The sequence below is a fragment of the Suncus etruscus genome, chromosome 17 (assembly GCF_024139225.1).
Source record: "Suncus etruscus isolate mSunEtr1 chromosome 17, mSunEtr1.pri.cur, whole genome shotgun sequence".
Classification (NCBI taxonomy): Eukaryota; Metazoa; Chordata; class Mammalia; order Eulipotyphla; family Soricidae; genus Suncus; species Suncus etruscus.
Genome location: NC_064864.1, coordinates 1,935,916 through 1,958,348, shown reverse-complemented (window position 1 = coordinate 1,958,348; position 22,433 = coordinate 1,935,916). Strand labels below are relative to the sequence as shown.

The 22,433-nt window shown below is 40.3% G+C and overlaps 1 protein-coding gene across 2 annotated transcripts in view; it reads right to left on the bottom strand.

Moving 5' to 3' along the window:
* The window catches only part of HERC4 (HECT and RLD domain containing E3 ubiquitin protein ligase 4), a 91,387-nt gene that overhangs the window by 20,334 nt on the left and 48,620 nt on the right, over positions 1–22,433 (bottom strand). The window contains exons 12-15 of one of the 2 annotated variants that reach the window (XM_049790478.1): positions 21,816–22,005; positions 20,148–20,320; positions 8,765–8,884; positions 2,304–2,327 (exon numbers count right to left, since the gene is read on the bottom strand). In XM_049790478.1, coding sequence (XP_049646435.1) covers positions 2,304–2,327; positions 8,765–8,884; positions 20,148–20,320; positions 21,816–22,005 — 507 coding nt within the window. The remainder of the gene's footprint in view (positions 1–2,303; positions 2,328–8,764; positions 8,885–20,147; positions 20,321–21,815; positions 22,006–22,433) is intronic. The other variant, XM_049790479.1, reaches the window with a different exon arrangement.

Below are 22,433 nucleotides of genomic sequence, written 5' to 3'. Positions count from 1 at the left end.
TGGCTCCAGGCTCAGAAATTGCTCCTGGCAGGCACAGGGGACCATATGGGGCGCCGGGATTCGAACCGATGACCTCCTGCATGAAAGGCAAACGCCTTACCTCCATGCTATCTCTCCGGCCCCAGCCCTCTTCTTTTAATGAGTGTAAGTGGCGCTCTCTAAATTTGCATGGCCCATCACCATCCTGTCCTGCATGTCAGTGTCTTTGCCTCTCTGCGGGAGACTGTGTGTGTGTGTGTGTGTGTGTGTGTGTGTGTGTGTGTGTTCTTTTAACATTTTTAAGCTTTATGCTCTAAGTTGTCTTTATTCCTATCCTAAACACTCCACTTTTCCCAGTTATTCTCAAAGCAATAGTTCGTAGTTCTTTTCTAGCTTAGCTGTCTTTTTTTTTGGGGGGGGGGGTCACACCCAGCAGCGCTCAGGGGTTACTCCTGGCTCTACGCTCAGAAATCGCCCCCCGGCAGGCTCGGGGGGGACCATGCTGGGATTTGAACCACCGTTCTTCTGCATGCAAGGCAAACGCTTTACTGCTGTGCTATCTCGCCGGTCCCTCTTAGCTGCTTCTTTATCTTACATGTACCTCAATATTTTTCTTCATTTAACTATGGCCACCAAAACCAAACAAAATAATCCAAAACTTCTTAACCAGTGAAGACGATGATTCTGGCAGTGACTGCATGTAACTGTTTTCTCCTCGGGAATTTCTGCAGCCTGCTTTCCCACCTATGACCTTTCAGGTAGGGGGCGCTGTTGAGATTTTAATAAATAAGAGTAAAGCTGGGGGACAGTTCTGTAGCTGGCGGCTGGGAAAGGATTTGGTGTCCTACCTTCTTGCCTCTTCTGACCCTCCTGTCTGTGGGGATTATATACCGTAGAGCTAGACAACCTGAACAGCCTTCCCTGGGAACTCTGTGGACATCCATCCTCAAGCAACCTCCTAGAGAACGTAAGGTTACAACTGCACTCAAGTCACTCCTGGCGGGCTCGGGGGACCAGATGGGATGCCAGGGATTGAACCTGGGTTTGTTCAAGGCAAATGCCCTGCCGCTGTGCTGTCACTCCGGTCCTAGTGGAACACATTTCTATCTGCTCTCCCTCTGGCCCCAGTCTTAGGTTCCGGGGCACAGTGGCCAAGAGGCCATGTCCATTCACACCAAGGGGAAGGACAAGAAGCATATGACCGAGGTCCTTAGTGGGACCAAATTAAGTTTCCTGAGTGCTGTAGCATCCACATCTCCAAGAAGTGGTGCTTACACCGAGCTTCACGTGGAAGTTTGAAGACAGTGGCTGAAAAGCGGCTCAGTCCAGGTGGCCGTGGAGTCAAAGCATCCCTAATCGTGCGCCCCCGGATAAATAAATGGCAGGCCCTGACTTCCTGAGAGCCTCTCAGCTGCCCCTCTAAGTCCCTATGGTGACCCCAATAAATCCTGCTGCCTAGCCAAAAAAGAGGAAATACAAGAGGACCAGCTCTTTGTTCTTACATCTGAGGCAACATACTGTGCTCTATTTAACCGTACAGTAAATTATTCCCACTAGGCACTTTTACCCCCATGCTATATCTGATGTATGTAAACTACCTATTGATGGTAGGAAGTCATTTTGCTACTCAAAACAAAAATATATCATCTTTAAAGTATTCTATGTACCTAAGACAGTATTAATTTCATAACACTATGAGCTATTTCTATTTGTGAATGAGGAAATGAACAATATTGAACCTGTAATTTAAAGCTAATTCTAGATGTTTTCGTGGTTCAAATTGCTGAGGAAAAGAAACCAAAAAAAAAAAAATCTGTAGTCTAAAATGAATGAAGCTACAATGGTTTAGTCAAGCCAGTGTTAGAATTATATACAGTAAATACTATAAGAGGCAATGTAAGGAAGACCATACAAAAATGTTTAATTTTATGATTATTCCAATTTTCAATTATATATTAGTTTAAACTAACATATTTTTAAAACTTTAAACGCTAAAGTAAACTTCATATTTTCCAATATAAAGTATTTTCTGCTTTACTAAAGAGATATTTGTGAATTTTATAAGTTTAGTGAGAATTTGTTAAAGTATACACTACAAGATTTTAGAAAGAACCATTTTAAAGCAAATATGCTAAAAGACATTACATAATGTTAATTAAAACAGTAAACTTTCTATGAAATATTACACCAGAAATTGGACTCCTTTCAAAAAGCACACATTTCACTTATAACCAGTCACACAAAAGAGGAACACTTTGGCTCTCATCACTTAAAAAATGCAGACAGCTTATTCCGCATATAAGATTTTATTATACCAAACTTACCTCAGTCAATCCATGGTTGACATCCTAAGACAGCAATGTAATAATAACGAGGGAAGAGCAATGTTAGTTCCAAGTTTAACTTTCTACACAAGTAGCATTGCATGCATTTTTGCAACAGCAAAATATTCTTTCCCACCAATGGTAGATAACGGAAAAAGGCTTTTATTTCCTTTCCTAAGGACATAGGCTAGAGCAAATCAAATAAATGAGGTAGACCAAAATACTAGACCCATAAAAACTTACCCTTTCTACACAAACCTTCTATGAGACCTTTGTTTGTCTATTTGGGGGGATTACTTCCAGGTCAATGCTGAGGGCTGTTCCTGGCGGTGCTCAGGGGACCACACAATGCTAAAGATGGAACCCTGGCCTTCTACATGCAAAGCTCTGGTCAGGACCTTTATTCTAAGTGTCCCGTAATTTTTGAGGACTGAATACAGTGAGAATTGGCTGTAGAAACTAGGTCTCTCATTGGCTTAATGAGGTAAGATAGGAAAACTAATGCCAAAACTAATTTGTTTTCAAGCAAGTTATCTCTTGGGGGGCACACCAGATGGTTCTTGGGCAGTGAGTGCCCAGGAGATTGTCTAGTGCCAGCGACTGGACACATCACTTCCATACAACGCATGCACATCAGGCCTTGAAGCTATCTCCTCAGCCGGGAATATATGGCTCTAGTTGCTCACTTGGGAGACAGAACTATTCCCCAGACTTTAAAACCTTAGGTTGTCATCCTTAAAAATATCTGAAAGTGCAGTGCATTTGGGGGCCCACTTCTAGCTCTGTGTTGGGGGCCACTCTGTGGTGCTCAGGACGGTATGACACTAGGGACCAGAGGCCCAAGGGGCCAGACAATAGCACAGCACACATGTAATGTTTGCCTGGCATTTGATTGGCCCAGGTTCAATTCCTGGCATCACATATGGACCCCCAAGTACAAGGAGTAGATCTTGAATGCAGAACCAGGAGCAACCCTGGAACATCACCAGCTGTAACTCAAATAACAAAATAAATAAATGAAACCAATTTAAAAAACAGAGGCTGTGAGCATGAAAAGCAAAGCATCTTAACCTCTGTACCTGTTGTAGGCAGTACATTAGAATTTACATGGAAACAAACTGAGAGGAAAAAAAATAAGCTTTTTTTTTTGGGGGGGGGGGGGTTGGGTCACACCTGGCAGCGCTCAGAGTTATCCTGGCTCTGTGCTCAGAAATCACTCCTGGCAGGCTCAGAGGACCATATGGGATGCCAGGATTTGAACCACAGACCTTCTGCATGAAAGGCAAATTGCCTTACCTCCATGCTATCTCTCTGGCCCCAAATAAGCTTTTTTTTTTTTTTTTTTTTTTTTAAAGAGATCCATTCAATAAGTTTTATTCAGTAGAGACTACCTCGGGTATTTTCCCCTCTATTATTTGTTATTCCTTTATTTTTACATATTGAGCTGATGGTCAAAATATCCAACAAAAAGAGGTTGTGAGGTAATTCCATGTCTGACCAAAATAAGGTATTTTTTACTCATCTGGAATATCCAGTGAAACAAAACATCTTAAGTGAGGGGTTTGAAACAATGAATTAGATCAATATAGAATGTGCAGCTGCAGAGCACAAGATTTGGTTAAGTAGACAAAACGAAAAAAAAAAAAAAAGAAGAAGAAGAAAAGGGGCCAGCGAGGTGGCTCTAGAGGTAAGGTGTCTGCCTTGCAAGCGCTAGCCAAGGAAGGACCTCAGTTCGTACCCCCGGCATCCCATATGGTCCTCCAAGCCAGGGGCAATTTCTGAGCGCTTAGCCAGGAGTAACCCTGAGCATCAAATGGGTGTGGCCCAAAAAAACCCCAAAAAAAGTAGACGAATGAGGACAACAAGATAAACTGAAGAAAATAATGCAATTATGCTAACATTACTATATTCAAGAGACATATATTATCATGATGAAATTTCTCAGAACATGGCTTTATATAGAGTAATATAATCTAATCATCAAAAGTAGGTTAGTAAATTTATAGATGATACCCATGTCTAGTGAGGAATTGATGTTTTTATTTTTTTGTTTGTTTTTTGGGTCACACCCGGCAGCACTCAAAAATCGCCCCTGGCAGGCACAGTGGACCGCATGGGATGCCAGGGTTCAAACCACCATCCTTCTGCATGAAAGGCAAATGCCTTACCTCCATGCTATCTCTCTGGCCCCGTTTTTAAATTTTTTAATGTCTTGGTTTAAGGTCACATCCAGAGGGGCTCTGGGCTTATTCCAGGCTCGGTGCTCTGAGATAATTTCTGGTGGGTTCTTCGGACTGTATGGGATGCCAGAGATGGAACCCCAGTAGGCCACATGCAAGAAACATAAATGCCTTATCCCCTGTACGATGGCCCAAAAGATATTTTAAACTTCTGTAGTGAAGAAATATAATTATTTTAAGGTCATAATTCTCATTCAATAATAGTATACACTCAGCAGTGCTCTGGGTTTACTTCTGGCTCTGTGCTACGGTATGTGAGGATCACTCCAGGATTATTCTATGTGAGGGGGAGTTTATATGGTCCCAGAGATCAAAGCCAGGTGAGTACATACAAGGCAAAACCTCCCTTTCTATACAATCACGCTAGCCCCAGGACACAGTGTGAGTTAGTTAAGGGTTCTGGGGCTACACTGGGCAGTGAGTGAATAAAGTCACTCCTGGCAGTGCTCAGAGGACCATGTGGTTGGTGCTGGAGATTCAATAATTCAATGTGATACTCTTTAAAATAAAGCAAAATGTTTCATTCAGCACCAAAACTAGCAATCCAAATATAAATATTATAAAAGTTATGAGTCCTGAAAGGGCAGGTGTGACAATGCAGGACTTGGTTAAGAGAGGTACCTTCCACGAGGCTGACCTTTGTTCTATCTCCAACATCTTTGGGTGCAACCTGGAGCTCTCCCCCGTTCCCCAGCACTGCTGAGTGTGTGGGATCCACGGCACATCAAATGGTGCCCCGAGCCCACCAGGAGTAGTTCCGGAGTGCAGACGCAGGAGCAACCAGAGTACTGCTGTCTGTAGCCCACAAACAGCGATCCCCTGCCCAAAACAAATGAACTCTTTTCCTTCGAATCCAGTGGCCATCCCCCTCTCTTTAATCCTCTCCATGTCTAGTTTACCCCAGATTTGCAATGCTGGGGTTGCCAATCATCTTTACAGAGCCAATTACTTGCTCAAGCTTTTATTCCCTTTCCAAATACATTTCCTTCTCCAATTTACCATTCTAGTCAAACTCATTGTTTGCTTTTCTGGTCTATTAAAAATGTCTTTCTAGCCTCCTCCTTTTACTTTACTCCATCTACCGTCTACATATCTGACAGAGCAACTGTTTAAAATTATGAATCGGGGCCAGAGAGATAGCATTTGCCTTCCATGCAGGACGGTGGCTCGAATCCCGGCATCCCATATGGTCCCCCGCACCTGCCAGGAGCAATTTCTGAGCGTGGAGCCAGGAGTAATGTCTGAGTGCTGCCGGGTGTGACCCCAAAACAAAAACAAATAAAATTATGAATCGCTGGGCTTGGGGAGAGAGCTCAGAAGCAGAGGACATTCTTCACATGTCGGAGAACCTAAATTCAACTCCAGGATCTATGTCAATAATATATGAACCACACTGTAGACTTCCTGACTTAATACCCTCCAATATCTCACCATAACACTTCAGATAAAATCAAAGTTCCAGAAGGGGTGGAGAGATAGCCCAGGGGTGGGGTGCTTGTCGAGCACACAGCTGAACTGGGTTAGATCCCTGGCATTCTACATGATCCCCATCCTAAGGTGTGGGGATCACTGGGTGAAGACCCCAAACAAAAAAGTAAGCAAACAAAATATCAGAGTTCCTGATCTACATTATTATGCCCTTCATGATTTTCCATTGACCCGTTTTCTGGATTCTTCCCAGGATTCCCATTATCATGTATTAGCTATTTTAGCCTATTCTAATCCTTCGAACATGTGAAGTATGTTCTCACTTAAGATCTTTTTATTCTGGAGGAAAGGGAGGTTCGGGAGAGGGAGGAAACTTGCAGCTGTGCTCAGGGCTTACTCCTGGCATGGCACTCAGGGATGGACCACTTCTGCCACCAGCTCTGGGATCCTTTGGGAGGCTGGAGACCAAACCTGGGTCAGCTGTGTGCAAGGTGAACACCCTGCCCACTGCATCCGTTCTTAAACCAGGGCTTGCCAAGGAGGGCATTTATCTGGTCCGCTGGGTGTTTTTGCTGTCGCTGCCTGTCCTGCTTTGCAGCAGCCATGCAGGCGTGAAAAGTGTGATGCACTCTCGACTCCCTCCTTCTCTCTGTCTCCACTCCTCCTCTCAGAGGTCCTCAAATTGCGGCTTGCCCAAAGCAAGTCCATAGTTCCACTGAAATACTGGCAAGTTTGTTGATTTAACTTTGCCTGTTCTCATTTTAAATATTATATTTGTTCCTTTTTTTTTCACTTCAAAATAAGATATGTGCAGTGTGCATAGGAATTTGTTCATAGCTTTTTTTAAAACTATATCTAGCCCTCCAACGGTCTGCGGGACAATGAGTTGGCCCACTTAAGTAGTTTGAGGACCCCTGAACTACACCATTGCTCTGCACCCTCAAGGCCTTTACTAAATGCTGATTTTTCCAAAAATTCTCTCTGCTCTGCTTTTATAAGCTTACTGCCTTCCATTTAATTGTAGCTCACACACATCATCAGGTAAACTTTATCAGAGTATTTAATTGCAAAATACCATGCAGTCTTCTACCATTATTTTTGTATTTGATTGCTGGAAATCTTTCCCATTTAGTTCCATGAGAAGGGGGTCTTTGAATGTCAATTCATCACTGTATATTCAATTGCTAGATAAATGATTATTGTGTAAAAGATTCCCTATTAAGGGGATGGAGAGATAGCACAGCGGTAGGGCTTTTGCCCAAGCAGTCAATCTAGGATCAAAAGTGGTTCAAATCCCGGCATCCCATATTGTTCTCTGAGCCTGTCAGGAGCGATTTCTGAGCACAGAGCCAGGAGTAACCCCTGAGCACCACCGGGCATGGCCCAAAAAACAAACAAACAAAAAAGATTCCCTATTAAGTAATAAATAAGCAAATGAGTCAACCTAAATCTGTAGGATGGCCAGGGACATAAATGAACCTCCCCAGTCATGCAGGGGAAATAAATCTCTTCTATACTGGAACCAAACACCCAGGAAAACTAAAGAAGTTTGAGAAGTGACCCAGTTCCTAGAAGGTGAGTCTAAAATTTTTTTTTTTTTGGTTTTTGGGCCACACCCGGTGACACTCAGGGGTTACTCCTGGCTATGCGCTCAGAAGTCGCTCCTGGCTTGAGGGACCATATGGGATGCCGGGGGATCGAACCGCGGTCCGTCCTAGGCTAGCACAGGCAAGGCAGGCACCTTACCTCTAGCGCCACTGCCGGGCCACGAGTCTAAAATTTTTAAAACACTTCAGAATGACTTTTTGATGCCTTCTCGATATTCCAGGCACAATCAGAGCATAAAGAACATATAGCAGGTGCTTTGCAAGAAACAGAAGGTCATGGACCAATTTCCACAGCTGACAGATACAGATTCAAGGACCTGCTCAGAGAGCAGAAGTTTGTCTCAAGTAAATGACAGTGGCTGGCAAATCATAGTACTGAACTTAATACTTAGCCCATTTATTTCCACATTAAAATGATGCGCCTAAGAGAATACTGTTTTATTTACTTTAATTGTTAACTGTTTGGTTTTGGGGTCAAATCCAGAGATGCTCAGGGGATACTCCTGGCTCTGCTCTCAGGAATTACTCTTGGTGGCGCTCAGACGACCATATAAGATGCCGGGAAGTGGGTGGGGTAAGTCGGGTTGAACCAAGTGCTAGGCAAGTGACCTACCCACTGTGCTATCTCTCTGGACCCTCTGCTACCACTTTAATGTGACATACAAGTGTTTAATGGAGCTGGAGCGACAGCACATAGTGTAGGGCATTTGACTTGCACATGGCTGACTTGAGTTCAATCTCCAGCATCCCATATGGTGCCTTGAGCCTGTCAGGAGTAATTTCTGAGTGCAGAGCAGTAGCAGCCCCTGAGCGCTGCCTGGTGTGGCCCCAAAATAAAACAAAACAACAAGAAAGTGTCCAGTTATCAGAGACAGTCACATGGAAAGAAGTATGTACATTTGTGGATGCTTGCCAGAAATCCGACATCAATGATATACAAAGGTGAAAAGAGAAATGAGAATCGCCATTCCTGTGCTCTCCCTTCTGATGGCCATGATGAGATCACAGTCACAGCTGTGACGTATTCTTCAGGACCAGCAAGTCTAGGATTCTCACCATTAGAAAATTGCAGGGAAACACATCAAATTTCCAATTTTTAAAGCAATGTTTAGTCTATTTTTTTGGTGTGGGTTTTTGGTGTAAGAACAAACTGCATAAAAGGGATAAAATGCGGTAAGAAACCTACCATTCCATAAGCTTGCTGTTGGACCCAGTTGATATAATCATTCCTTATGTCTATCAATTCTTGTACTTCGTGTATATAAAATTTATCATACTGTATTATTTGTCCCGTTTTCTCATTTACCTACAAAAAGAGTACAATCAACATTAATTACACTTGACCTTTAGATCTCTAACAGAGATCGAAAAAATGATTAAATAGAAAATGGTTTGATTTTTTCCCAATTAAAAATAATTTACTGAGTGTCTACTACATGCAAAATGCTATGATAAATACACAGACTTAAAATATGTCTGAACTCAGCACCTCATAATCCAGCTTAAAAGACGTTTCTATATAATTACCATAAAGCATGAAATGAATACCATCAAAGCATATAAATAATATACAGATATATATACACACACTTATATAACCAAAAGCATTAACGGCTGGTTAATGACAACAGTAAATATTAACAATGTTTGCTGAATGTCATCATGTCGAATATCCCCACATACAACTAAACTGGAAGTTGATACTTGGGTAAGACATTAAAAAATTAATGACCACGGTAGAAATACTAGTGGCAAAGTGAAAAGCAAGCCACTCCTAGTCCCAATATGTGCCTTGGAGTCACATGATTCCACAGGGGAGCATAAGACAATGGAGATCAATCTGGGGGCAGTTACTATCTACAGATCATGTGCTCTAGCCCTGGAGATATGTATTTTTTGGTACAGTAAAAACAAAGCTTTGAACATCTTATCTTCTTATCTTTTTTGGGAGGGCCACACCCAGCAGTGCTCAGGGGTTACTCCTGGTAACACACACACACACACACACACACACACACACACACACGCACGCACGCACGCACGCACGCACGCACGCACGCACGCACCGCAACCACATGGGATGCCAAGATTCAAACCAACGATCTTAGGTCCTGAGATTAGCTGCTTGCAAGGCAAAAGCTGTGCTCTCTCTCTGGCCCCTTATCTTACTCAGCCAAGTAATCAAAGTAAAATAGCTATTAATCTTGGAACAATGCAGTCATTAAGTTCCTACTGACATAAAATGCAAACAAAAGTACATAAAGCATGATACAAATAAAAAGTATACCTTAAATGTAATAAGTCTTTTAAGCCAAATTCCAAGCTTAAAGAAGACACAAGTGATAGAAGAGCATGCTAAATTTCATCTTGAAAAAATAATTAGACTCTAAGAATAAGATTCTAAGACTTGTACTAAAGACTGGCCACACAGAACTCTCTAGAAAAGGGAGAAAAAGGAATAAAAAGATGGGAGTTGTTCCAAGTTAAAGAAATAAAGGATACCGCAGAGGAGTTTACAGAAGATTGATGATCTTCCTGACAATGGCAATTATAAAATGGATGATGTAAGAAAACCTCAGCTACCCAAAGCACTGGCCAACTGTCAGGGGAAAACATTTGAGACCAACACTGTCCCCATGGATATACTTTTGAATCAGCACGAGGGACAGATAACAGTCAAGCAGAAAATAATGATCTTAAAAGAGGAGTCATAGCTTGTGGCTGACAACATGGTTGGGAAGAGTCAGAAGGAAATCCTAAAGAACGCAGAAGATCAAGCCCCCAAATCTAAATGTACTCCCCTCCTCAGATCGTTGCCTAATTTCAAATAAATAACATATAGGGCAAAGCTTGGGGTTAAAAAAAAAATAAGGCCCAAACCACCCACCCCATCAGAAGGCAGCCAACTGCAGGCTCTGTGGGTTAGACTGATAGGATTCTACCAGCAGTCTCCAATTATTACACAGTCCCCACTTATAATAAGACGTCTTTTATCAATAGGAATAGATGCCTTACTACTACGGGAGAAGAAAGAAAAACCAACAAAGCTAAGCTACAGGCAAACAATATCCTGAGGACTGAGGCAATACGAAGGACCACAACAAAAAATTATCCCTTTCTCTATCAGTTTCAAAAACGGGGGGCCAGAGAGATAGTATATACCGGGTAGGGCATTTGTCTTAAATGAAGATAACCTGGGTATCCTAGCACTGCCAGGAATGATTCCTAAATGGGGTATGGCCTAAATCCAAAATAATGGTAACAATAATATTATTATTATTTAAATTAAAAAAAAAAAAAAAAGCTTTGGTCAGGGGATGATGTGGTGCTGAGGACCAAAACCAGTTGGGTTCCTATTTACAAAGCACGCATAAAGCCCTCTGAGCCATCTCTCTGCTTTCTTCTATCTATCTTGAGGCCAGTGACTAACAAACACTAGCCCACCTCAAAGGAGGGTCAAATCAAGATTGAGGAGAAAACCTTTTTCCGGGGAGCAAACATGCAAAGTGAAACAAACACTGAGAAAAGTCTTTTGACATTTCAACTCCATCCTAAGCACATGACATTAGAAAGGGTCCGAGGCATCTGGGTAAATGAAGAAAAATCCAATGCAACTATGTCAAGGTTGAACTCTATTCACGTCATCTTCCAATATTTATAGACAATCAAAATTATGAGGCAGATCAAAAGATAAAGAAGCCCAATATGATCAAAAGTCTATACACATGTCATCAATAGTCAGACCCAGAGATGCTTCAAATGCTGTAGCTAGAAAACATCAACTTTACAACAGCAGACACTGCTAAAGTAGAACTAGGTTTATGTCAACTATCACAGTCTTAAAAGAAAAAAGAAAGAAAAACCCCAAGCCAAATTCAGTGACAACAGAATCAAGAGCCCTGAACTTTAACAATCTAAACTTAAATGGGCCTGTTCTACTGGCAGGCCAGGGGGCAAAGGGTGGTGGGATAGGACATACTCTGGGACCATTGGTGGAGGGAGGTCCACACTGGTGGTGGGAAGGGCCCTGACTCGCTGTATACCTGAAATTCAACTATGAAGAACTGTCAAGATCACAATGGTTTCCACAAAATAAAAGAAAAAAAAAAAAAAAAGAAAATCCAATGATCACTGTCAGTCTTAAAAGCCAAAGAAAAAAGGTTAAGAGAAAAGAAAGACAGAGAAGGAAATTAATGACAGAAATAGAAATGGAAAAGAGAAGAAAAAACCAATAATGAGGCAAATTTGATTGACTTTGTAAGACCAATAAATTGATATGACCCCAACTATACTGACCAGGAGAAAACAAAGAAAAAATTACCATTATTGGTAATGAAAAAATATTGCCACAGATTATCTTACAAAGTGTTGAGAAAGGGGCCGGAGAGATAGCATGGAGGTAAGGCATTTGCCTCTCATGCAAAAGGTTAGTGGTTCGAATCCCAGCATCCCATAGGGTCCCCTGAACCTGCCAGGAGCAATTTCTGAGCATAGAGCCAGGAGGAACCCCTGATTACTGCCGGGTATGACCCAAAAACAAAAAACAAAACAAAACAAAGTGTTGAGAAAAAAAAATAAAACAAAGCCCTTAGTTGCACAGTATTTCTCTTTTAAATAACCCAAGTGCCACCAGGTGTGGTTCCAAAACAAAACAAACTAAACAAAACAAGTCAAAATAACATGAGGATATTAAAAGCTGACTCAAAGTACAAAAAAACGAAAACTACACCTCATGAACACAAGATGTAAAATCAACAAAAATTTTGGAAAATTAAATCTAATGATTAAAGAACCATAATAGCCTGTAGAATTTATCCCAGGAGCGCTGAGTTGGTATAATGTTTAAATATCAACAAATTTCACTGTATTTAAAAAAAAATCTGTTCACCTTAATAAATTTACCTTAAAAAGGGAAAACATCTAAACATGTCATAAAGATTAGCACCCCTTCATAGCACACAACAAATCAGAAAATACAAGAATTTCAGAGATAAAGCCAAGCAAAACATCTGCATTAAATTAAAAGTAAAATCTTGCATTTATCATTATACTTACTGACATTGGTTAACCCCCCCCCACCCATTAAGAACTAGGCAAGACTGTCCACTGCAACCACTTACAATCAACATGGAGTCCTAATCATTAGGACTAATATAAAGCAACAACATGCTATACACAGGAAAATCCAAGTGAACCTATTATTATTCTCTTCTCTAACAACTATAGGAAGTAAACTTTGATCAAAACCAAAACAATTCTTCTTCTTGGGGAGGCAGGTTGGGACCATCCCTGGACCAGGAGCCCATATGCAGGGGCTGCTGGGGGAGGCAAGGCAAGCACTCCAGGCCCTGTACTGTCCTTCCGACCCAGAAACACGTACTTAGGAACAAGTTTAACAAAAATATGTGTAAAACTTCTGAAAGCAATATAATACTGCTGAATAAAAGTAAGAAAGCTGCATAAATATGGAACGAGAATAAAAAACTTTTGGCAACAGATTTCAGGGCATTCTGTTTCACTCTTGTGACAAGAAACGAAGGATACAAAGGTTAAGTTTTTGAGACAATCAATGACACACAGATACAGAATGAAAATTTCCATAATAGTAATTCTATTGGCAGAGTCAAATATGCCCAAAGATGACTACATAGCTAGAGCCAGTATAGGAGCTAAATCCCCAGCGCCACCAGGGGTCGTTCTTAATACAAAGCCAGGAGCGGCCCCTGAGCACTGTCCAATACAGCCTCAATTCCCATCCACCGTCCCAAATCCCCACACCCCATAGGAAGAAACAGTAGATTAGAGGGAGGGAAATAAACTAGAGTAACAAATATTTAAGGTATTTAGATAATAAAAGTACAGGCGCCATATTGGAAAACAAGAGCCAAAGATCAGTTCAACATTTCAAGCTTGAACAAGCCTGAGCAACTTTTTAAAAAAGTACTAAGACATGCCTCGACACCCACACCCCTAAATTTGGGGATGGGGAGGAGGTGGCCCACATGAGACAGCGCTCAGGGTGGTGCTGGGGATTGGATCCGGATCAGCTGTGTGCCTTACCCTCTGGTCTATCTTTCCAGTCCCTGATTTTTTAAAAATATAAAACCAAAACACTATCTGCTGACAGCCTCCAGAGAATGAAAGGTTTGCCTCAAAGATATACTGAGAATTATTTTACCAAAAAAACAAATGGCTGCTGGTGAGAGGCAGGTAGAGTAAAATAAAATGGGTCAAATACAGACACTAAAGAGACATGCATATTTAGAAGAAAATAAGCTACCAAAAGAAATAAAGGGTATAAAGCCACCATAGAGGTGGCTCGGTCATACAGTGCATGCCTTACATGCATGATGTAACCAGAAAATGATTTCTACGACCCTTCCCCATATATAAAGGAAAGTTGATTCAACACACAGACAAAACAAAACTAAATCTCCATATGGAGATTGGTCATAATTAACATCACATAAGCAATGTTGGAAAATAAAAAAAAAAAAAAAGAATCATCATAAACCTTGCTTCTTAAACTATGGAACCTGGCCCCATATAGGCTCATGTCATTTTTTTTTTTTTTTGTGGTTTTTGGGTCACACCCGGCAGTGCTCAGGGGTTATTCCTGGCTCCAGGCTCAGAAATTGCTCCTGGCAGGCACGGGGGACCATATGGGGCGCCGGGATTCGAACCGATGACCTCCTGCATGAAAGGCAAACGCCTTACCTCCATGCTATCTCTCCGGCCCCGGCTCATGTCATTTTTAAAAATTAAATTTATTGAGGCCAGATCGATAACACAGTCCGTAGGGTGTTTGCCTCATATGCAGTCGATCTGGGTTCGATCCCCGGCATTCCATATGGCTCCCCATGCCTGCCAGGAGTGATTCCTGAGCGCAGAGCTAGGAATGCTAGAGTGCTGCTGGGTGTGGCCCTAAAACTAATATATATACTAATGACTTATTACCACTGAAAGTTTTACTATGTGGGGAGCAGAAAGGGTCCTGGGTGGGAAAAATTTAAACCCTGATCTAGTATGTCATGGCTTAAGCAGAAATGAATTAAATGAATGGACAAATAAAATATAAAAATTGGAAGTTTTTTCTCGTCATATTTTATTTGGTTTGTTTTGGGGCCATAGCAAGCAGTGTTCAGGATTTACTGACTTTGCCCTCAGGGATCACTGAGGTAGGCTCGGGTGACCATATGGGGTATCAGGTATCAAACCTGGGTTTGTTGTACGCAAAGCAAGTGCTGTACCCACTGTACTATCAACACTGGCCTTACTTTTTGTCTCAGGTAAGTTATCTGGGAGAAACTATTATTTCCTGCTGTCAACGAAAACAAAGATACTTAAGTCTACATATGGAAACCAAAAAACTTATCATTGAAACTACGAGCCAAATTCTGCCCAGAGACTATTGTAGAAAATACAGCCAAGGCCACCATTTTATACACCATCCACAGCACAGTTGAAAGTATAAAAAAAACCACCACATGGCTTTCAAAACATATCATTATTACTATGCCACTTTACTGAAAAAGCCTGTACTTTGTTTTGGTTTTATTTGTGGGTCACACCTCGCAGCACTCAGGGGTTACTAATGAATGGCTCTGAGCTCAGAAATTGCTCCTGGCAGGCTCGGGGGACCATATAGGATGCTGGGGATTGAATCTGGGTTGGGCCTAGGTCGGTGACATGCAAGGCAAATGCCCTACCGCTGTGCTATTGCTCTGTCAAGTCTATACTCTTCAAGATCCCTCTCACTCCTCCCCCCTTCTCTCTCTGATCAAACTCAGGGCCAGAGCTCCACATAGTAATTTCTTTCAACAACAGTAACTGTGCCATGTCTTTGAAAAAGAAACACTATGCTGAAAAAAAAAATGATTTTCAACAAACAAATTTTTTTGTTTGTTTTAACTTTATTTATTGATTGATTGGTTTCTGGGCTACACCCAGTGGTGCTCAGCGGTTACTCCTGGTTCTACACTCAGAAATCACCCCAGGCAGGTTGGGGGACCATGTGGGATGCAGGACCAGGACCCTCCCGGGCTGGCTGCGTGCATGGCAAACACCCTACCACTGTGCTATCTCTCCGGCCCTCAACAAATAAATTTCAAACTAAGATTTGGAGGGAAATTATTGCTGATAACTCAGCTGCAATGACTCAGCTAAACAGAAAATCAGTTAACATTGCTGTAAAACTAGGAATAACCACTATATATCAGCCCAATGGACAAGCATACATTTATATATATAAAGTTAAAAAAAACACATTAAAATACAGGGGGCAGAGAGATAGCATGGAGGTAAGGCGTTTGCCCTGCAAGCAGAAGGAGGGTAGTACGAATCCAGGCATCCCATATGGTCCCCTGAGCCTGCCAGGGGCAATTTTCTGAGCCTGGAGCCAGGAGAAACCCCTGACCACTGCCGGCTGTGACCAAAAAAAAACAAAAAAAAAAAAAAACAAAAAAAAAATACATTTGTGTGGAAGACTGGTAAGACGTATTTTCTTCAGGAAGCCTTTTGAATCCTTCTGAGTTACATGATATTCTCATCATGTTCTATGTTCTCATAATACCCTCACAGTTTCTTTCAGCTTAAGAAAGAACTCACCACATAATCATCACAAATGCTTATTAGGATGTATACAACCACTCTACACTGATCATCTTAACAAGGGTAGAAATCACGTTTCTTTATCACTTACGATAATCATGAATTGATAAGCACATAGTAGGCACTCAGTAAATATTTGTTAAATTAATATAAAAAAATAAAACCACATGTAGAAATCAATATTAATGCGTAAAATGTACAAAAACCACCTACACGTTCAGTATTAATGCCTGCAACGTTCGAAATAAAACCCACTTGATCACGAACATGAAGTTCACATTTTAATCAGCTTAGTATTCTGGTTTACTAATCTAGTTCAGAGGGATAATATAATAAATAAATATATTTTATTTTCATGCAAGGGTTCCTTGTCGGAAAGCATTTGCGATCCACAATTCAGGAGACTGGCATGACATGTAGCAAGTAGGCAATTTAGATGAGCTAATGTCCCCGTCCTACCAATCTCTCCACAGTAACTTCAGAAACTTCTCGGCAGCCAACTAATTCACCTATCTGGCAGTACAACCATCCCTGACAGCAGGTATTGAAATGATGCCATTTCATCAAAAAGATGAGCACTAAAAATGGTTTTCCAGGCAAAAATCTTTGCAAAAGACATGACATGAGGGAGGAACGGATCATCCATAAATCCCAAAATGATTAGGAATCAGAGTCCAATTCTCTGGTTCCTAATCTTGCTTCGGGGTTAGGTCACAAAAGGAATTAACTGAGGAAACGTCCCTATTTCGGACTAGAGACTAAATAGAACACATACAACTTTAAGACCTAAATATCTTTGAAAAGAACGTTTTTGATAAGCAATTGGGTTTCATTACAGAAAATAGATCATGTGTGAATTAATACATACATATATGGATTGGAGGGGCACATATGGCACCACTAGGTGTTACTCCTGGCAGGCTTAGGGGACCATAAGGAATGCCGGGGAACAAACCCAGGTCTGTCCCAGAACGTCGCGTGCAAGGCAGATGCCTTACCCCTGTGCTATCACTCCGGCCCCACATATCTGGATTTATGGTAGATTAGAACCAGGGACAATTTTCTCCCAGTTTAAATGATAGAAGAAAGATACCCATTGCCCTAAGGATTCCCTAGTAACAGATGCTTAAGAAATCGACACAATTATTAGGTCAGGTGTGAGAGTGCAATGGGTAAATGTTGGCCTGTAGCTGACCCAGGTTGGACCCACAGCATCTCACCATAAGGAGTATCCTCTGGGGCCCGGGAAGGTGGCGCTAGAGGTAAGGTGTCTGCCTTGCAAGCGCTAGCGTAGGACAGACCGCGGTTCGATCCCCCGGCGTCCCATATGGTCCCCCCAAGCCAGGGGCGATTTCTGAGCGCATAGCCAGGAGTAACCCCTGAGTGTCAAACGGGTGTGGCCCAAAAACCAAAAAAAAAAAAAAAAAAAGGAGTATCCTCTGAGTATTACCATGTGTGCCCCCCCCCAAAAAAAAGTCAATACAATTATCAGCTTGCTTTAACAACTTGAATTCTGATTCCTAATAAACCAAAAAAGGAAGTCAAAAGCAGCAGCTCCTCACAAAGTGCTGATGCGATGATGAATCCACAACCTTCTAATGCATCATCTAAAATATATCAATTCTGGGCCAATATTTCAATTCTGTTTCATGGCTAATTCCTCATTTGCATGAGCTAAAGTGAAGACCTATTTCAAATTCAGACATGAAGCAGCAAATTGTTGTAAAACAGTCTTTTAAAAATACACCACTATAAAATAAAAGAAAAATTTAATGCAATACTATTGACAATTATGGAAACATTACCTCTTACTATGACGTTAAAGCAAACCCCTATTTAAGTGTACACTATAGTACGTGTGGTTGTAGAAATATGAAAGAAGCAGCAGATTTGGGGAAGCAGATCTGTGTTTCAATTCTACTACTTATGACTTCTGACATTTATGACTATATAAGGGGAAAATATACAGTTAAAAAATATGTAAAGGGTTCACATGAACTAACATAAAGATGGATATAATCGAGGCTACCAAAAAGCAACTTTTTCTTTTCTGGTTTTTGGGCCACACCCGGTGACACTCAGGGGTAATTCCTGGCTGGCTATGCGCTCAAAAAACTATCCTGGTTTGTGGGACCATATGGGACGCCAGGAGATCCAACCATGGTCAGTCCTGGGTCAGCTGCGTGCAAGGCAAACATCCTACTGCGTATGCCACTACTCTGGCCTCCCCAAAAATAACTTTTTAAAAAAAATCTTTCAGTGCTTGCATGAGGCTAACCTGGGTCTGATCCCCAAAATCTCATGATGGTCTCCCAACCACTGCCAAGAGTAATTCCTGAGTGCATAGTCAGGACTCACCCCAGAGCGCTGCTGGATGTGGCCCAAAAATAAAAGGAAGGAAGGGAGGGAGGAAAGGCAGGAATATTTAGCATGGGTCCAGCAAAAAGATCTCTGGAGAAAGAATTCCACAGGGTTCTTCCTCATCAAGACCAAGGCTTTGAGCTAGGCACATAAATCACATGCTAAAGTTCTGTCTGTAAATAGGAGATTAAATAAAGCAAATATAACTTCAGTGTATTACTCTCATCTATTGTCCTGTTCACTTGTGGCAAATGAACTAGAAGGAAAAAAAAAGAAATAATAGAGATAAGTAGATAAGAAAAGGTACTGAACAACTTTAGGAATTGTGTACAGATGTCTCATTAATGTAGGAAGGTACAGAGAAAAAGAAAATGCAATAATCCTTTGAATATTATATCTAAGGTATTCAGAACAGGAGAAGTACTTGTTGTAAGAGTTTTTGTTTGCTTGTTTATTTGCTCAGGAGACAATGCAATACCCAGGGATCAAATCCAGGGCTCCCACATACAATATAGTGTGCCCCAACCCCTTGAGTTATGTCATCATTAGAGGAGCTTCCTAACTGCAGAGTCCAATGAATTATAAAATGCTACAGCAAAACCATGTTCTGAGAAAGGGAAGCCTAAGAATGAACCATTTCCCCAGAAAAAAGTTTTCATTTCTTCAATTGTAATAAGAGAAAGAGCTTGCTTTCTGAGGAATCTTAGAGAGAGTAAATACAAAAGAAAACAGTTAAGATCAAGTCGCTAAGAACATACGTAGGCATCCTATAAAAGAAAAAAAGTAATTACAAGGATTCTTTCTCACATAAAAGGACTATTTCTTCTGTCCAATTGTCTTTAGCTTATTTTCCAAGCAAGATGAAGTTCTTATGAGATTGTGAGTTCATATGGATTTTTCAGTTACTCTCATAGCTAATAACATGCTTCTCCCTTGGGTCATGTCTCCCAATATAGCATCTCAAAATACCAAATGGCACAACTGAAATATACCTACCAGCTGTCAAGGATGTCTCAAATCCATCTTTAATGAATCTACTTCTTCATATAACTTTGAACTGCTACAAGTGTGTAAAAGGTACTATTTCTTACACTGGGAAGAAGGGCAGGAAAGAACAATAGGCATATTAATGAATTACAGAGAGATAGATATATGGTTCCAATTTCCAATGAAGTCAAAAGTGACTTTGTTTCAAATTAATTGTTCTACTTTAATTAAAGTCGCGAGTACTTAAAAGCAAAAGAATGTGATTTTTAAATGGTCATGATAAAACTGGCATGACAACCATTTATAAATAAAAGACAGTATTGACACTGACAAATTAGGTTTTTCACAATAAAATGTAAGAATTCTAACTCATTAGTATGCTATTGTTCTGCCCAACTACAGCAAGTTATCTATAAAGGCCAAACAAAGTAAATAAGAACAAAGCTCCAAAGTATAAATTATTTCTTTAAAAGGAAAATCTATTTTCCCCAAGTTTCTATAATTCTATTTTATGCCAATTTAAATCTGTATTGTAATGTTGTTAAAATAAACATATCAATTTATTAGTAACAATGGGGAAAGAGGAAAAATAAAGGAACTATTGGACATACCCTATGCAATATTTCTAAAACCTTTAATGCGGTATGAAGAAAATTGTTGAAAATTCTTCTTTCAGAAGGGGGAATGCCGATCTTGTAGAGTTTCAAAAGATGGACCACAACTTCCTTAAAAAGTTCTACTATCTTGAGGAATAGTGGAGGTTCAAGTACTGACCACCAGTTTTCTGTTATTAAAGGTGAACATGCAAATAAAATGAAGTTTTAAAAATCACAATTTTCGAAATCACACTGATTTTGCTTCTAAAGCAGTGGCTCTTAATCCTTGGACAATTCCAGGAAAATACACATAACACAATACTGTAGGTAACATTTCTAGGGTTTATAGACTTTGCCCCACCCTCAAATTCAAGAATACTATTTCAAAAGCTCTCCAAAGCAAAAAGAAAGATCTATTCAATTTACAATCTGTTTCTTCAATTCTATTAAATTCATCATTATGCCCATTATATATATATATATGCCCAGTTACTAAAAAGGTTCTGAAAACTGAAATTTTTTAATGTTTAAATAAATTTTTTTTTTTTTTGGATTTTCAGGCCACACCCATTTGATGCTCAGGGGTTACTCCTGGCTAAGCGCTCAGAAATTGCCCCTGGCTTGGGGGGACCATATGGGATGCCGGGGGATCGAACCGCGGTCCTTGGCTAGCGCTTGAAAGGCAGACACTTTACCTCTAGCGCCACCTCGCCGGCCCCGATGTTTAAATAAATTTTTAAATATTGCATTGCTCTAACACTTAATGATCTTTATGAGTTTACTTCCAACTTTGCAAAAAGTTGAGACGTCATTAGGCACCTACAAAATAACACTCTTGAAATTTAAATAGAGAATCTAAACATTAAAGAATAATGTTTCTTTGCCCTTGCGTAACTTAGAATACCCAAATACCACAATTCTATACAGCAGGAACAAAAAAACCCTCACGACATTTAAGAACATAATTCTAAAAGTCTCTGCTTTAGTCTTCTATTTTGGGGGATTCCCTCAAATTCCACAATTCTATCGCTTGTTAGTTTGATTATTCTGATTATCCTTAGCCTAAAACATTTTATACTGATTCTAGTGTGTCTGTATATTTTAATTTCACACACCTACTCACAAAGTTAGAAAGGAAAGCACTAGGGTAAATGCAGTTAATTCATTTATAACTAACTATAAAGATCAAGAGTTAGAGAAGAAATATATACGAGTTGAAAAGGTATGGGAAGAAAAATCAAAGGTGAAAAAAATCAGAGCAGATAAGATAAAGAACTGTAAGGTCATATGAGGAGACTTCTCTATGTGCAGAGAAAATTAAAGCAAGTAAAGAAAAAAGAGGCAAAGAGTTAATAGAGTTCAAGAAGGATTCAAAAGCCATGCTTGTACCGGTTGAATTATTGCTCCTCCTGCACTTAACAGCAAGACCACCCTAAAGGCAGTCAGTGAGAGGAATGCAAAATATAGCTTTATCTTTTCTAATTCTGACTCTGCTGTTATGTTAAAGTTTTAAAATTAGCATCAGTTAACTAGAAAAAAGCAACAAAAGGAAAAATGTGTTTGTTGTTATTTTTCTGAGACGAGTGAAATAGTGGGTAGGTAGCAAAATTTCAAATGACAGTAAAAAACTTATATTCAATCAACAGGAAAATGTTTCAAAGGAAAAAACAGTGAAGTACTTACCAAGTACTTTCAGTGGTGCTTTTTCTAGGTTCACAAGAGCTGTACCAAAGGGAATTGCTATGGTGGTGAAATTGTTGGAATCACTCATCAGGGGACATTCTGGCAGAGTAAGATAAAACCTCAATGCTTCAACATCAGGTAAGGAGCTAGTCAGTTTAGGAATAAGATTCTTTTCCAAACTAGCTGCCACCTATATTTTGACAAAAAGTAAAACCTACTTCATTTAAAATGAATGTACTTTCCAGAAAAGAGAGAAAACCTGATACTATAGCAAAGAAAAAATGGAAAACACAATGTCTTACAAGGAAATAATTTATGTCCTTCAAAAGATAATGAAAAATAATGCTTAATCATTCTAAAAGTTTTAAAAATCTTGTGTGCAGGTCCTGATTTAAACTCTCTACCCTAACAGCTATATAAAGAATTAACCAACATGGTACTATTAAGTAATGAAAGGCTTGCTCCTAACATCCGGTATGATTTACAGATACTTGATAGCTAAATTATAAATATATTAGATAAGGGCTTATTTTAACCCTTACATTAGCCTACTGAATACCATATAATACACTTCCAGAAGAAATAGCCTGGAACTATAATTAGGTTCTAAGATACATA